The sequence below is a fragment of the Colletotrichum phormii genome, assembly GCF_030913505.1.
Source record: "Colletotrichum phormii strain CBS 102054 chromosome Unknown BDP81scaffold_11, whole genome shotgun sequence".
In the NCBI taxonomy this organism is placed as follows: domain Eukaryota; kingdom Fungi; phylum Ascomycota; class Sordariomycetes; order Glomerellales; family Glomerellaceae; genus Colletotrichum; species Colletotrichum phormii.
The window spans coordinates 960,850-977,726 of NW_026851453.1; the positions used below are offsets into that span (position 1 = coordinate 960,850).

General features: G+C 50.7%; 6 protein-coding genes across 6 annotated transcripts; 3 read left to right on the top strand and 3 right to left on the bottom strand.

Moving 5' to 3' along the window:
- Positions 1–98: 98 nt before the first annotated feature.
- On the bottom strand, positions 99–2,784 carry BDP81DRAFT_429247 (F-box domain-containing protein). Its single transcript, XM_060590498.1, has 2 exons — positions 2,468–2,784; positions 99–2,393 (listed from the first exon to the last, which is right to left on the bottom strand). The coding sequence occupies exons 1-2, from the start codon at positions 2,535–2,537 to the stop codon at positions 562–564; spliced, it is 1,902 nt and encodes a 633-aa protein (XP_060444817.1). The 5' UTR covers positions 2,538–2,784; the 3' UTR covers positions 99–561.
- Positions 2,785–2,934: 150 nt separating this feature from the next.
- Positions 2,935–3,494, bottom strand: BDP81DRAFT_429249 (uncharacterized protein; the record flags this gene model as incomplete). Its single annotated transcript, XM_060590499.1, has 1 exon — positions 2,935–3,494. A coding segment is annotated over exon 1 (173 nt), but the record flags the coding sequence as incomplete, so codon positions are not given.
- Positions 3,495–4,035: 541 nt separating this feature from the next.
- Positions 4,036–4,539, bottom strand: BDP81DRAFT_429252 (uncharacterized protein). Its single transcript, XM_060590500.1, has 2 exons — positions 4,174–4,539; positions 4,036–4,119 (listed from the first exon to the last, which is right to left on the bottom strand). Exons 1-2 carry the CDS (start codon positions 4,525–4,527, stop codon positions 4,114–4,116), a joined length of 360 nt encoding a protein of 119 aa, XP_060444819.1. The 5' UTR covers positions 4,528–4,539; the 3' UTR covers positions 4,036–4,113.
- Positions 4,540–9,061: 4,522 nt separating this feature from the next.
- Positions 9,062–10,650, top strand: BDP81DRAFT_489364 (uncharacterized protein). The gene is made up of 4 exons (XM_060595257.1): positions 9,062–9,167; positions 9,224–9,509; positions 9,579–9,810; positions 9,860–10,650. The coding sequence occupies exons 1-4, from the start codon at positions 9,118–9,120 to the stop codon at positions 10,426–10,428; spliced, it is 1,137 nt and encodes a 378-aa protein (XP_060444820.1). The 5' UTR covers positions 9,062–9,117; the 3' UTR covers positions 10,429–10,650.
- On the top strand, positions 10,508–11,248 carry BDP81DRAFT_429256 (uncharacterized protein). Its single transcript, XM_060590501.1, has 2 exons — positions 10,508–11,020; positions 11,068–11,248. Exon 1 carries the CDS (start codon positions 10,635–10,637, stop codon positions 10,833–10,835), a length of 201 nt encoding a protein of 66 aa, XP_060444821.1. The 5' UTR covers positions 10,508–10,634; the 3' UTR covers positions 10,836–11,020; positions 11,068–11,248.
- BDP81DRAFT_406959 (uncharacterized protein) lies at positions 10,508–11,394 on the top strand (the record flags this gene model as incomplete). Its single annotated transcript, XM_060588994.1, has 2 exons — positions 10,508–11,020; positions 11,068–11,394. Coding segments are annotated over exons 1-2 (474 nt in total), but the record flags the coding sequence as incomplete, so codon positions are not given.
- Between the last annotated feature and the right edge of the window lie 5,483 nt (positions 11,395–16,877).

A 16,877-nucleotide genomic window follows, 5' to 3' on the forward strand; every position in this document is an offset into this window, starting at 1 on the left:
TCCGGGTGTGTGTCCCTGTTCTGAATAACGGCTCTGAGGTCATAGCTTTCCTTACCCCTCCAGCCCATTGGCGGAAGAGGGGTCGGTTTGTGTGTGCCGTTCATAACCTGCCTGAAGATAAGTCTTCCCGTGTGCCCGCCATCTTGAAGACTTGGAGTCTACAATGCATAAGGTCAATTTAAAGCCTGGACATGGTTCGTCCCAGACAGCGCTTGTTGCGCTGAAGTGTTTTTTTCACGCTTAGAGTTTTCTAGCCGCCATCAACTCGACTACCTTCTCTACTGCCTCGTGGAAATCTTGACGATCCGCCCCGATGTCGGCTTAGTCGCTTTGCACGCTGTCCACCCACGCATTTCTCACAGTAAAGTCTACTTTGCGTCTCGGTGGGTTGAGCGTTGCACAGCATCTTGGATAAAATCTCTTGATTCCACTCTACATATCTGTATCGTCAGGCCGTAATGGCGTATCACAATGGATCTCATCATGGATCCTCATTAACCCATAACCCCAGTGCCAGTCATGGAAACGTTCGCCATCCGTGTCATCTTACATTGCTTACCATTACCCCATTAACCCCAATCCTAGGCCTTGCACGAAGCGAACGTCGTTCGCCTGTCGTTCCAGGGCCATCCTCATCCTCTCGCCATACTCTTTCTCGGCCTCTTCTAACTTTGCCTCTTCCTCCGATTTAGGCTCTGGTTGCTCAAAGTCGCTGGCAGTAAACCCAGGCTTGCCGGAGAAACTAACGAGACCTAGCTTCTCGCCTGTCCAGAACAGTATGTCATCATCGTTGACATTGTCTTGTCCGCCACGCGTTTGCGTCGACAGGATCTTTCTCGCGAGATCATCGGAACCAGGCATAGAGGCAAAAAGAGATGGACGCTCATCCACCTCGCTGTGTCCGATCTTATGCCGTCTCACTTCAGTGAAGCCATCGCGCTCAAACCACTTCAAAAGACCAGAGCCATCCGAGAACACGATGCGAGTACCCTGGTTGGCGACGGAGAGGATCTTGGATTGAGACGACGTCTGCCGGTTCTTCATGGTGGAATTCTGCATGAGATCTGCAGACGAACCTCCTGGCCGTGGGCACAAGCCGTACAACTCCAATGAACCCTTGGTGTTGTACTCACCACCGGCGATTAGAGTCCGGCCTCCTTCCCTTGTCTTCGACTCCATAACTTGTTCAACGGACAAGTCGCTCCTACGACGTGTCTCACTGTCGAGTGTGGAGAATGGGTACGGCAGAGACGCGAGACTAGCCAATCGAGCTCCCGAGTGAATGGACCCCATGATTGAGGGGAATATGCGTCTATCGTAGTGAAGGATGTTGGAGAAGCGCCCTGCAACATAGATATCGTCCGAGAAGGAGTACTCGTCGCAACTATTCGGCAGGTGCAAGATGCTCAAAGGCGTGGGTTGTGACAAAGGAGCATACGGTGGTAGCGGATCGTCGAAAACGCTGCTTCGCCTGCGTTGGAAGAACCCACTTGGCGAGTCGACCGCTAACACGTCTATCCTGTCGATGATCTCACTCGGCGACCTGACTCGCGCCCTATAGTCGTAGAGATGGATTCCAAGAGAGGTTCCTACAGTCAAGGGCAAGCCAGGAGCGGCGGAAGATAGGGCTGTGATGGACCATTCGAATGTTTGTTCGCCGACGACCTCGAGGCGGTTGAGATCCACCTCTAGCAAGTGACCCTGTACTGCGACAAAGGCTTTGTCGGAGAAGCTGTCGACGCTAATGCATTCTGTCACTCCGGTATCGATCTTGCGTGATCTTCCCATTGTCTGGGGTCCATCGAGATATAGAATACCCGCCGAGCTCTTCGCGACTGTGGCGCCCTTTTGACCCCTGGTACCCTTCACGTCCCACAAGCACATGGAGCCGTCATCCAATGGCGACACCACGAGCAATTCGTCGGTTTCTCGGCTTGGACTGTATAGAGCCATTCCTCGGACATCCAGCGTGTCCTCCTCGGTTCCGTCTCGGATTTTGGGCTGCTGCAGCCAACTTGTCGCAATCGGCGCATAGCGTTGTATGTACTCGTTGTACCAAAAGACCGGCTCTGTCGGAAACGAAGGATCCCAATTCGCCATGTCCTTGTACCGCTGCAGCTTGCGCTGCTCCTGTGTTTCCTCATCGTAGAAGAGGGGGTCCGGTTCTGTGTCACCATCTTCTTCCTGGCTCAGTTGTACGGCACCGGTGCTGAAGAGAGGGTAGTCAATGATGTCGTCGTCGCCAAAGGAAGTGATGCGCCGCCGTCTTTGTAAAGCCTCTGAAAATGGCGACCCGTCAAAGGTCCTCGATCGCCAGTGATTGTTGTCGAGGGATATCTTCTGGAGCTTTCGGCATACGAGCTGCAGGCCGGGGAAGTCGTAAGGCTCTAGGACTGAGGGGCACCGGGCTCTGTCAGCTGGGAATTTCGGAGTACGCCTCTTGGCAGAAAAAGAAAGGCTTACTCACAGGAAAGAACACGCAGCAGGATCTCGTCTGGAAGCTCGTCCAGCTTCTTCAGGGGCGCCGACGACACCATTGTGCCGTGGGGTTTTGGAAAGGAAACTCTCGAGTACTCTGTAGTCTCGTTGATTATACTTCTGGCTGGGTTTCGGGGAGATAGAGGGGAGCCCCGACGGGATCCATGGAGAAGAGGGTCGAAGGATGATCCTATCGTTATCGTTATCGGGTATTGCCTTGCGCTCTAGCCTATCTTGTACTAGTGCAGATCCGGGGGTGGACCGGATAGAAACGCCTGGACTCTTAAGTGGGCTGACCTGTCAAAGCTCCAGTGGGGTTGCTCGGGCCTTTTCGCTTCACATCCAAGCACAACGTACAAATGGGTTAGCAGGTTTCCGGTGTCCGTACGATGTTTAGGTAGGTACCTATTCGCAAGATAGATTGATGCACTGAAATAATATGCCACTATATATTTTCTCCGCTCCCACATCGCGTCGCAACGAATTCGGAATGATCCGGATGACCCAGACACATTCATGTCCAAATTTCTCGGACTCAGGTGAGCATATAAGTACATTCAGAACGATTAGGCACCGGTGTGAATATCATCTTATGGTCTGATCTAGTGGTCGTGGGTTGACCAAAATTCTATTGACTCACATACACCTATCAATCAGAAATCTAACCACTATTCACCGTCGTCTATCCTAGTTATCACCAAGTTTCTCGTCTCAACACTCTCGCGGGGAGGGGCATTGGGAGGTGCGAGAGGATTGTGAACAGACACATGTGGACAATCTGCGGCTAAGATCAGTGATGTGTCGGCCAGGATCCGAAACCTATTAGCTGGACATACATCTTGCATTCGTACCTGACTTGCTGTCGTACGTCAGAAACAGGAGAGGTTCGTCACGCTGCTGGTATGGCAGCCAGTACCATCGCTGTTGCTTGTTATACTTCAAATGGTATATCTCTTTGTTGGTATTCCTTTCACAGGGAATTTGGTTCGAACCGTAGGGTCCTGGGGGTGACGAAGTATCAATATCTCTGTATTGATTGATTCTGCGTAAGGAGTAGAAGGGAGATTCCAACCGGAGGTTGGGTGGGGTAGTCGAGGTCTAAGTGTACCCTCGAGGTGGCCCATGCTCTGCCCCTACTCGCGGCCGAATTGGACTTCCAATCCGACACTCTTGATGTCTTCCCGGGTAAACTCTGTCTGTAGCAACTAGATCCTGAGGTTCGACAGAGTTATAGTCGCATAGGGCAAGCGGCCTGTCTTCGCACTCGGGCAATAATGAACGCCATATGCTAAAATTATCTGTTAGCTTACTTCAGCTTGGGGAGCGGTCCTTCGAGATTATTACTTTACAAGCCTAAACCTGTACCCAGGTTTGAAGAAAGTAAGAAGCTGCTCCTCATCCAGTAAAGGCTTCACTAGACGAGGAACAGTATCCAGGGTGATGTCTGAACTAGTGAGCGGGTGGTTATGAATACTTTGAGAGACATGATTTACCAACTAGTGTTTATTAGCATTTTCTTTTTAAACGTTCAACGCATTGGCATCCTTTTTACTTACCATGAGCCCCGACAGCAGCATGTTCTACTAGCAGCGGATCGTGTGGATCAAACTTTTCCAGTGTCATAGGAGCGTTTTTTCACATCTTCAAGTGGTTATTGGCTACTCTCTCACAGGTCGAATAGTGCGGATCGCTCACTTTGAAGTCATAACAACGAACGAAATCCGCGTTCAAGACAGATCGGAGAAGTTCCTCGCCCTCTGTACGATAGTTTTGTACCTTCTCCTCACTCATGCCCTTGTGTGGAAGGTATTGGGATTCGTGCTTCCAGTACGTGAAACCAGTCTTGTCCAATCCGATGTTCGTGTTACCGCGCATGCTCCGAACAGTCACCGGTCTTGTGTCCCATTCGACGTTGGTTATCTTGATCTGGTCTAGACGGTCGCCAGCGGCATCTGAAGCGTGGAGATAGTAAGGCTTCTCATCCTCGTAGATGGGCAGATCGGCCGGAAAATCTGCTCGCGTTTGGATTTCGATACCGTGTAAAGCCATCTGACCAGGTCAAGTCTTTGCGACTGGATATTACCCTTCAATGGAACTGTTGAAGTTGGGGGAGGACAAAAGTAGTTTTTGGTGCCTGGCTCCTCTCAGGCTAGCAATGTTCAGCAAGGGACAGGCTTCCACACTTCCATCCCAGATATTACTGTTCCTTCCCGTAGCAATGCTCATTTGAGCCTCATGCCGGCCAATAAGCCGAAGAAAGGCGCCTTTCCAACATTCAGCACGATCAAATCAAGCAATACAGCCGAAATGCTGGGAATATGACGCGGCACGCCAGCACAACGTTGCACCAGAGTATCTTGCGTGATTTCATGCACCCGACTTGGTTGCATTGTCACTATTCGCAAGACGTGTTTGGCTGTAGATACCTCACTGACAGCCTTCCATGTAGATCCTACCCATGTTGGAGTTGCACGACTTCCATCATATGATCACATCCTGTAGAAAGACGGCAAAGTCCAGGATACACAACAGCAGACGTATTCAAATTCTTTCCAAGTCGATCCAGATTCGCTGATATTCTCAAAAGCCGTACGTCATATCAGGCATTTAGGAGGGGTTCTTACGATTCCTCTGCTCACCTTTCCGAAACCTTTAACCGATAGTTGGTTGCACAACCTTTAAAATGTGCAAAAACGCATCCCTGTGACACAAAACTTCACCGAAATGCCAATTCTGATAGCTAGGTACCTGTCGGATTGGAAGTCCAATTCGACCGCGGATAGGGGCAGAGCATGGGCCACCTCGAGGTGGTACAATTAGACCGCGACTACCCAACCAACCTACGGTTGGAATCTCCCTTTTACACATTACGCAGAATCAATCAATACAGAGATATTGATACTTCGTCACCCCCAGGACCCTACGGTTCGAACCAACTTCCCTGTGATAGGGATACCAACAGTACCACCTCATACCCCGCTTTCTTGTCAAACGACCATGCCCCACGCTTTAACAGATCCATCACCCCATTTGACTTAGTGCAAGATTGATGCCTACAGCCTGCTTCCATTTTATGCTGCTTGAGGTCGCCTCTCGGGAACAAAAATGAATAAACAGCGGTGGCAGCTTGGCACGCTTGGTTAATCGGATGATCAGTGTTTCCGGGCGAACCCGAAGCAGGCTGCAGAGGCCACCTGTCAGAGCCCTCCCGGATAAGGGCTAGTTAGAGGTAGTAAAGAGTCCAAGCAACAAAGGAGCAGCTCAGATATATATACAGCGCAGGGAGTACACGTCGAGGGAGGAGCAGATTTCAGTAATTCATCATTCTACCCCTAACTACAGTTGGCCTCTGAGAGCTTCCACCCTGCGTCAGCACCCCAACTTGACACCACCCACCAACACGTGGATGAGAAGAGATAACGGCAATGATGGAGAGCACATGCATCAGGTACCCCGAGTAACTTCACTTTCCAGAGCCTCGCGGATGTTTCCCCTCTTTGCCTCTCTCGCTCTCTTCCTCGGCCCAAATTGTTATTTTCCGGTTTCCAAGCAATATTGGCGCAGAGTGTGTGATCAATGACCTTATGCACATAAATAGGGACCTCTAGCAGACGCCTCTGATGCGCTTTATATATGCCACAAATTTTAGGTTTCACAACTTCCTCCGCTGTCCTTCCAGCTTTCTCTCGAGTTAGGATATTACTTTCTCTGCCTCAATTTCCACTAGGGTGTATTTGTTCATCACTGGTGAGCCCTCCTTACCGGTGAAGGCGACCGCGACGCCTCCCCAGCTCAAGGACCCTGAAATTCAGAACTTGCTTCACCTTGACCATAATTTCGATATGCGTACCGTAACGGAGCGCGCCGGATATCCGTCTATCACATACAAGGCACAAACCTGGCGTGCCCAGAGAGACATTGCTTTTCCAGACGATGAATCTGATCCAGACACTGATTCAACTAGAGTTTCCACTCCCAAGCGCTTGTGTCGCGGAGGAAAGATCTATCTCGCCAGCACGGGTTAAGGACTGCAGTTATGCTGATCGTGGTCGTGAGTGAATTACTCAGCTGGTTGTAATTCTATCCTAACCACCCCCGTTCTTCAGGCCCTTAGCGTTCACGGGAGGTGAATCGTGATGACATGTCGACCAGATGCCCACGGAGGAGATTTGCATCAACTCATCGACTTCCTTCAGTCCTTGTAACCGTTGGTATGATATTGCATCACGCATCTAAGAGAGATTAGCTATGTAAATATTAGATACTACGAGTTGCGCGCACAGGTGTCTGAGTAATTGGAATGTCGGGTACTGAGCCGCCAAATGCTAGGATTCTAAAATCACATATCTACCATGACTCTTATTCCCTTAATCATCAGAGCACCACCTGGAGAATCCCTATGACGACCTGCAGAATGCTCAAGAAAATGCTCACTGCCCCTATGACTATGAGTGCCTGGAAAGTCAATAGCCTCTCAGGATCTCTCGCGTCACTCCAAACTTCATAGTGTTGGTTTGCGTGTACCACAGGTTAGTCACACAGGTATTCCTGGTATCGCGATCGGTAGCAATATCGTTGGGTTAATCTGGTGTTCTTGTTGTTGTTATTGATGTTAAGGAGAGTATCTAAACGCGAAGGCTCGTGATATGGAAGGAGGGAGCTGAGGTGTGTCACGTGCCGAAGACACGTGACATAGCTCGGCTCCGTGTATACCTAGCGATTGCCGTTTGTTCCCACACATAGATATTTTCTCGGTCGCTGAATATTGCTGTAGTCTTCTAGCTCCATCAGTTGAGCCCCTAAATGCGGAAAGCTGGTCTCTGCATTGTAAACCCCACGCTCACGAAGCAACCCTTTGAGCCCTCCAAACTCTTTAAGGTCTTTCTCACCACAGAGTGCTTCTAGCAAGGGATCTATATGGGCATAGGTACTTTTCTTGATAACTCCCCGCTCTTTCTCGCGAAAGAGCCTACGAGAGCCGGCGTGTTGTCCAAACAGTAAACGGTAGCTAAGAAGAACCTCCACCAAGTAAGCTTTCGAAATCGTTGCAGGACCTATGCGACAGTTGTGTGAACAGCTATGACATTTGAATAATCTACAATCATGGTCAGTTACCAAGGATTGGTTGTACAAAGGTGGTCGTTGGTGTCCTACCGGCCGATCAGAGCTTCGTCGGTGTTGTTGAGACAGACCTTCGCACAGAGGGAAGGAAGCCGAAATATGCATAGTTCTTTGTTGGGGCTATACCGATCGAAGGTGCAGTGTTTAGAAAGATCATCAACCCAGGAAATCGTGACATCGCCAAGCCGAGACAAAGACCAAAAGTTGAGGTGGGTTACTGTAAGAAGTGTTGGAATACCAGGAGATTGTCCGAAGCCCGGCGGGCACGCTATCGGCATCAGTCCGTGGATGCGAAGAACAGCACCGAGAGGCCGTTGAGATGACTGCGCCAAACTCTGCTTGGTCGTATTGTCATTTGGGTGCCTTCCAGTAGCCGTGGAGAAGTCGGCAGCCGGTTCCGTGAAACTCGGGGTGTATAGCATGGTTGACCAGCCCAAGACAGCAAAGACTAAATGTCGTAGAACGTTCTTGTAATCCCTTCTATCGGACACTGGTACGTCGTATTCTCTCATAAGCCAGTCTGAGATATCATCTACTGTTGTTTGGTGGTTCGCAGAAACATTGATGAAGCCGACGATTTTCGTGCACACCTCAACCTGCTTCTCGAGATAGGAGCACTCAGGTCGGGCTCTACCCAAAACATTAATCAAATCTTTCGTCATATCTTCATAATCGGACATGCGAGCTTCCGTGAGACTGGTGAATTGTTTCAAACCTTCGTCAAAGACGTATCGAGGTTCATTGTTTGGTCCACAACAGGCGCTCAGCACCGCTTCGCGTCTTGCTCGTTGGACTTCGGAATCATGACGATCAATATTCCCACGAAGTCGCATTTTTGAAGGCTCACAGCAAGTAGATTGCACATGAAATGAGTGTAGAGATACCCTTGTTCGTGTTCCTTGGTACGACCGTGTCCGTGGCTACTTATCCTTCGATTGAAGGTGGATGTGACGACGGTGTGGCCAAAACAGCAAAGGCTTGCCACGCACAATCGGATATCCTTTCGGGACATGATGCACAAAAATCGCCTGAAATAATCGCCTACTTAGGCATCTACACCACGTTGACAGACTGTCTCTCCAAGTCAGACATGACGATGAATTGCTTTCTGCCACTTATTCCTGGTGGCTTTGTGAGACAGAGTTTTCGTGATGTCGATTCCAGGTCTTCTATACAGCTGCACGGGGGTTCTCAATTATGATTGGCTCTGTCGGTAAAATGTAATGGCTGCAGTGCTTCAACTCCATGCGTGCGGGCAACTCACATGCGGGTGATCAATGACGTGGAAGCCTTCAGCCTGCCTCACCGGCAAGCCTTAAGTAGTCACTGCTCCGGCGTATCCAGCTTGTTCAACCCACCACATTGACATGTGTTTCTTGGGCAGCAAGGGGATTATTCATAGTAGCACTTTTGACAACCTCATTTCAAAGTACGTACTTATTGCCTGATCAACCTACGTAAGGGAGCTCGTCTCTGCCCCGTCCGCGGAACAGGGACTTTCTGCTCCCACATTTCAACATGCGACTGATAAACCCAATCGCCGGGAATCATTCAGATATGGCCACATAGTAAGCAGTCACCGAAATGAGCTTTCTCTGTCCGCAGTTATTGAATGGTGTATCAGCGACGAGATATACTTTCAGTCATGGCTCGACGCCTTGAAAGAATGCGAGGTAACTCTCGAACGCCATGACCACGGGCGGGCATTGGGGGTGAAGTCAATCCAAGACTTCCGGGATGAGTTGGAAAAACTCACGGCTGAGTATCAAGACGACGAATCGAACAACGCAATCAGATTGATTCATCCTGTTCTCGATCACTATGAAACTTTCGCAAAGAATTTCGTGAGCATGATGGCGCACCCTGTCGACACATCGATGATGTGGGGGTTGCTCTTTCTGGTGTTCAAAGTGAGCGAAGAAGAACTGCTAAATATTAAGATGCCGAGAATCGAGTGCTAACTGCTAACCGCTATGTAGCTGGCCCTGAGTGGGAGCTCGCTGGCCAGCCCATCAACGTTCAACCCCTTAAAACGAATCACTAAATGGCTGGAAAGAATCGGACACAAGCTAGAGGTTTCGAACGACTGCAAGGATTGTATCACCGACTTATCAAAGATCAAGAAAGATACTGTTGCGGTCAACAAAGAAGTTGTCCTTCTTTGGCTCAACATCATCATGACGTTTCGGAACAAAGGGCTGGGCCGCGAGTGTAAGTAAAAAGTAATGTGTCCTAACATCGGCTTACTAAGTGAAGACAGTCTCTCTCGACGAAACCGCGTGGGAATCTCTGACAAACACCTTCAATGACGCCTATGGGAACATTGATGAAGCGATCCAACGAATTGCACAAGTGGCGGAAATGGCAGAGAAGCAAGCGCGTGCGACGCGCCTGATGCAGATATCGGATCGTATAATGAATCCGAAAGAAGCCAAGCAAGATAGGGCAGCTCTCCCATGCAACAATCTACCTGTGGCAGAGAACAGACAGTTCTTTGGCCGAGATGAGATCTTGCAGAAATTGGACGACCACCTACAGCCGGCGAACACGCAAAAGCCCCTGTCATCCATTGCTTTGCATGGCCTAGGCGGTATTGGTAAAACGAAAATCGCGCTTGCCTATGCATACCATAAGCTTCATGACCTCGATGCTGTCTTCTGGATACCTGCGCAAGACTCATTCTCGATCCAACAGGGCTTCAACCGGGTTGCTGTTGATGCTCTCAAGCTTCCCAATGCACAACCGCAGGCTTACCAAGAGAACATGATATTAGTACTGACCTGGATGCATACGACAAGTGGGGCCATTAACCCAATGACAATGCGATGATACTAAAGTGATCGCACAGGTGCCAAATAGCTTCTCATATTCGACAATGTTGACACACACGACGCACTCGATGATTGTTGGCCTGCATCTAAGCATGGGGCGATCCTTGTTACTACCAGGGATGTTCTAGTTGCTACTCTACCTATCGACGAAGGGTTAGAGGTTGAGGAGTTCGGGACAGATGACGGAGCGGAGTTTTGCTCCAGATGGCCTCTAGCAGAAAAAGAATCCCCGGTGAGAACGAGGCTGCTCAACAAGTTTCGACTCTACTCGGCGGTTTACCGCTGGCTTTGAACCAAATGGCGGCTCTTATCAATTCTAGAAGTTGCTCTATTGAGGATTTTCAGGCCATGTACATCAAGCATGAGCAGCGTCTGCACAAGCAGAAGAAGAGCGGATGGAAATGATTGGGATACAAGCATTCCCTCGACACGGTATTCGAGATGTCCTTTGAAAATCTCGGGAAAGATGCACGAGCCTGCCTCGGGGTGTTGAGCCTTCTCTCCGCAGACTCGGTGCCGTCAGAGATGTTCATGGTGGCAGATCCCTCAGATTTGCCTGAATCACTTGCTTTCTGTACAGATGAGTTTAGGTGAGTAATGGAGACCGATGCGACTTCAAGTGGCTAATGATTCGAAGCCTTGGGGAAGCTCTAGAGGAGCTGACTCACCACGCTTTGGTGAGAAAGAACATTGAGAAGGACACATTCCGCATCCACTGTTTGGTGCAATCAGAGTACCGAGCAAGAATGGATGATCGCCAAGAGCAGTTTGACGCTGCGACCAAGCTACTGTTGCGAAAGTTCCCTGGTGAATGCGAGAACAAATATGACGATGACGAATGGATCCTGTATGAGAAATACATCCCACAGGTCCTCGCTCTTTCCAAGAACTACGCCGATTCGCAGACTAAACCGAATCCCTTGAAGGCCAGCATGGACTTCGTCAACCTTGTGAATGCAGCAAAGTATGAAGACGTGGCTTATCCTTCAGCCCTGACTCTTAACTGACATACTTTTGCACAGTGGCATACATGACAACGATACTACAAACTCGGTCGTCGGCTTACTCGAGACTGCCGACCTTGCTTACAACAATTGCCCCAGAGAGGAGCAAGACAGACTGACATGGGCACATTTGCAGTCGTTGAAGTGCATGTATCACTTTTGTACCTCGGAGTTCTCTAGGTCTGAGAGGGAAATGACCCAAGGTCTCGAGATTCGGCTTGAGATGCTCGAGCCCTATGACCTGCTATTAGCTCTCTCATACAGCTGGCTCGGCATGGCCGTCGGCGCTCAAGAGCGCTATGAAATGGGTCTCGCCCTGTTGTTGAAGAGTAGAAAGGTTCTTGATGGCCCGGCCGGCAAGATCCCAACTCGCTCGATGGTCTGGAGTTTCAACACTTCCAGGAACTACTACTGCATGGGTAGATTCGAAGAGGCAGAGGATCTCTTGTCCAAAGCACTCGAAGCGGCAGAGGAATTAGGTGGATGGTATCAGCTCGCATAGTAAGCAATCTTCACCCGAGTGCACCTTGTAAATCGGCCGTGCTGACATCTGCCAGCGCCCATCTTACTTTCGCCTCGCTTCGGACAAAGATGAACAGGCTTGATGATGCGAACTCCCACGTCAACAAAACCAAACACATTCTGGAAACGTCTGGAATCGCTGCTCGTTTTAGCTGGCTGAGCTCATACTGCGCATATCGCGCTGGAGATGTAGCCACGAAGCAGGGTCGTGTTCAAGATGCCATGTGAGCAAAAGTCCTTCATAATCCCTTTGTCATATGTTAACCAAGTTGTGAAGAAATGAGACAGAGAGAGCTGCGACTATAGGTAAACTTGTGAAAGTACCTATCGGTATTCTCTGCTGATGCATCCACGCCTACTCTAAAGCTCTCTCGCTTGATCCTACGCGGGCAGAGGAAGCGGAGTATCAGCGGCAGGAGGCAAGACGAGTGCGCTTGCAGATACCAGGTGATCACGGTGATTTGGATGACGAGAGTGACCAGGCCTTTGATAGACTTGTGAAGATGGATCACCTATAAGGGGATGCAGGCTTGATCTCTTTGCTCCGTCAGCAGTCTCTTTTTGTATTAGTCATAACAGATTGCTCAATGACTAGGCAGGAAGCGTATACATCATCACATATCTTTGACGGCAAAGAGATTAGGGGATTTTGATGAAAAGCTCCATCCTTTGCTGAGATTACTTGGGAGAACGAGACACTCAAGACAGCGCCGCAAGACGCATAGTCGTAAGCTGACTGAGACATTGCATTCCACTCTAATTCCTCTCATCGCAAGCAAGGGTTTAGCTTACGATGGAGTCCCTCTGAAGAGCCTAAGTTGGCGCGCGGTGTGCTGCTCATTAAAAAGCTCACGTGGGCAACCTGCGTGTTAGCATCATGTAAAATTCATACGTCTCGATGCCCCAGGACTTGCAGGAAAGTTCGACCAGCAGCGCAGTTTCTCAATGAGGCGCAGATGTAGCATGGGCTAGGTCTGAAGCTCGCATCCGAGGCAGAGCCGCAGAGATATTGGTTCGAAAGGGAGGATTACCTAGGGGGCACGCGAATGAAGAGTGATTCCAGTCCGTACACATCGGCATCACGAGTAACACGATAGGGCCCTGCGACATTCATCCGCTTCATGCGCATCTGCATGCGGACGAAAGCCTGGATCTGCGTGGCCACCAGTTTCATCCATCCTCATCCAGGAACAGCGCTCTGGCGGGAGGACGTAGCCCGAAGACAATCCAGACAGACGCGGGGCATAGGAGAACTTGAGATCAGACCAAGATGACTGCTGCAACAGATGAATCTAGGTTCCAAGACAGCCTCTCTGGGTCAGAGCGGAGCATCGTAGGGTCCTCGTTGCGACCCGAGCTGCAAGTGTCACATCTGATGGATGGGAGATATCTTGCTTCGGTCCCATAGCTCAGGTTAGGCTTGACATATTCTCGGATACATCTGAACCCCTTGTGACGGGGTAAGCCATACGTGTTTTTCTGCCAAACCTGTGCTTGATGCCTCGTTAGCTGGGGATAGCTCCTTCTGACACGGCCCACTCGATGACCTAGCTGTCAAGCTTAGTAGTGCGACACGAGTTGGTGATTCAGATGATAGAAAGAAGACGATGAAGTGAGGGGATCGGCGACGACGAGCGCCACCAAGGCTCCTGAAAGCCCCTCGCAAGCCCCCCTCTTGTCGATCCCAAACTGCCTCAAGGCTGGAAGTTTAGATCGTAAACTGAGTTTAGAGCAGTGTTTGCTAGGTGCGATACCCGTTACCGGCTGTTGCGAGCATCACACAGAGACGCTCGACCTCTATTGATGTCTGTTGACCCCTGCTCAGTGAAGGAAGCTTAAACAAGCCACTTGGCGTAAAGCTTGGCGTTAAATGTGGAGATTGACTCGAGATCCTTGAGGAGGCTGACTTGGGCGTCATTGGAATGTCTGTGTCAGTGACGATCATGCAGGTGGGTAGGGTTGGTGCTTCATGCGGGCATGAAAGCCGTTTTGAGAGCGGAGACCCGTGCCAATGTCCAGCTTTGCTCGTTTCACCAGGACCTGGTCTTGTAGTGTCAAACTCCGAGCGACAGCCACTGCAGCAAAGAGGAGGAGCAAAACAATTCGAATATCCTTGGCGACGCTACCGCGAGGTCAAGCGAGGGATGTTCGGGCGAGGCTGGCTGGATAGCCCACGTCACTTCCGTCACGCAATAAGCCCCGTCGATACCAGACAGCGCTGACGGGCTTGGAAGGTTCAGACCGCCGATGATACTCGAGGCGGAACGAGTCGAACTGGGGGCGAGTCAATCCCAGCGTGAAAAGTAGATGCCGAGTCCGTCAGCATTGAGTGAGGAGAGGAGGTAAGTTGGAGATTGTGCCGAGTCCCGAGAGTGCCGGAAGGCAAATGTTGGGCCAGGGGTCGGGAGGGTCGAACTGTGTGGGTGGCCCAGAGAGAACGAGAACGAGGCAGGACCAGAGCCCTCAGCCTCGCTGGAAGGAGGACGTTGAGCCAAGATTTAGATGGGCTGATGGCGGGAAGATAAATGCGAGATGCTTGAACTCTTTAAGCTTGAACTGGGGAGCGAAATATGGTCGAATAGGGATTTTGAGTAGGATGAATCAAAGACAGGTGATCTGTAAACATAATCGTACGATTTTGACGTGGAAGACCGCATGGATGGGCTCATGGAATGCTTCTTTGCTGGGAGGTGTGAGCGTCTGACACGCTGCGTGGAGGGGAGGACAGGCAAGCAGAGAGACGCTGGGCCAAGAACGGGGTGCCATTGGACTAGTGTAAAGCACTGCACATGGCTTAGACTTCCCGCGGGAGCAATCGACAGCCATCAAGCAGCCATGATCCATCTGAAGGATTCAGGGATGGACAAGGGGAAGGGTGAGACGGGGGGGGGGGATGGCAGACTGGCAGGATAGTGAACTGTGACCCTGCCTGGGTGCGAACCTTGCTCGGGCGACAGGTGGGTTGAATCATGGATGGAATCAAGATAGGGAGATAGGGTGACAGGTATTGAGTTTGGGCGGGCTTGCGTATCAAGCTAGCAGCATGGCGTCCTTTGGTGCAATATGTGAGGGTTACCTTACTGCGTAGGTTGGGAGTGCGGGCTGGCAGAGAGCGAGCATGCTGAAGGTTTCATGATGGGGATAAAGTGTGGATGAAGGGCCGATGTGCTGGGATGACAAGTTTGGAGATTTGCGGGTGATGCACGGGCCAAGACGACCAAAGGAGGAAAGAGAAGGGGGCCTGTCCCTGCTGCTTCGGTCAACAGGCGCACGAAAACGCAGGAGCGATGTTGAAGGTGGGCTTGCTGGATAAGTGGGGACCTGCCGCACCCTCAACGCATGTGTAACTGATGTCCCCTGCCGCCAAGCCCTAAAGAGACTAGTGGGAATGTGGGGGTGACCCCTGGGCCCTGGCACCCTCCCACCTGTCCTTCCGTTCTTTATTTTCTGTGCCTTCTTTTCCGGTGCGGTGACCGCTCCTACCTCGTAGGTATCCCTAGGGTATTAGGCAAGAGGTTAACCGGGGGAAGGACCAAAGTACATTGTAGGTTGGACAACGGAAAGGGTTCCCCGGATCATCTTTGAATTGAAAAACAGAGCTAGGCGAGAGAGAGAGAGAGAGAGAGAGAGAGAGAGAGAGAGAGTGTGTGTGTGTGTGTGTGTGTGTCAGTTGATACCGTACGGAAGGAACCTTTAATCTGGCAAGAGACGGTGAAGCTGAGGTCCCCGATTCCAGGGGAGCCTTGGGGGCGATGCTTTCTCGTGAGGGGAGCTCTAATTATCTACGTGACCAATGACTTCCCGTTGTTGCATTGCAGTGCTGCAATTCGCAGCAAAAGGATAAATGAGGATGATTTGGCTTGGCCTCACATCATGGTCGAACTTTTTTTAAAGCATCATTCCCTATCATCTACCTTGCGAGATGGGGAAGCAATATCTACCATTCCCTGCTAGCCACATGCTGGGCACCTGGGCAGACACCCCAAGATGGAAAAGAGCTCACCGTTAGTGGCCGGATTGCTCTATAATTGACTCGGTAGTGCAGCAGCATGCAGCTGTAGCGCATCTCGGTAGCACGATGCCATCACATTGGAGTTTTTAATAGTGTCTTTTTGTGTTGTTTTTTTTGTGTTGTTTTTTTGCGGATTGCCCTTGTGACGGTGTTCAAGAATGGTCCTCAATGCCCCCCCCCCCATCGTTGTGCAACCCAGCGAATCCTGTGTCACCAAAATCCAGCCACCGCATCTTTCCCGTGAGTCGTGAGGTGTGGTGGCTCGCCTCACCTGGTCGTCGGCGACTTCCCTCACCACCGTTAAGCGCCCAGCAGCATGGGCCCGGCCGAAACGGGTCTGGCGTCCGTGTTCCAAAATTAAATTCAGCCAACCACCGGTCGCCGTTGCGTCTCCCGTCACCTTCCCATCTGTCCACTTTCAGATCCGTTCTTCTAGGCGGGCGGCAAGAAGGAGGCAGGTGGTGGCCAATTTGCACCGTCAATCTGACTTTCTGTGGTGCCCGACGTGCCGACACAACGTCGCTGAGAGAGGAATTGGACAACGACCTGTCGACCGCAATCATCATTCGTGCATGCTACTCCGTAGTCGTACAGCTAGCTAGCTACCTTACCTTGCCATGCCATGCTATCCGAATGGCCCATGGGCGGAGAACCAGACAGGCCATGCGGGATGGGGATGAATGCGGATATGAGGACCTCGACTCGTCATCCTCGTTGTCGTTTTTCCTTTCTTCCCTTTGTTTTCCCATTCCCTCCATGATTGATCCGTCCACATTCCATCCTCCCAACAGTCTGGTAACCTATTGCCATTTTCGGTCTCAATGTCGTTGGTTCCAACAAACTTTCCAACAAGACAAAGCTAAGCGCAACCGCCATACCTGAAGTCTTTAACAGACGCCAATACCAGAA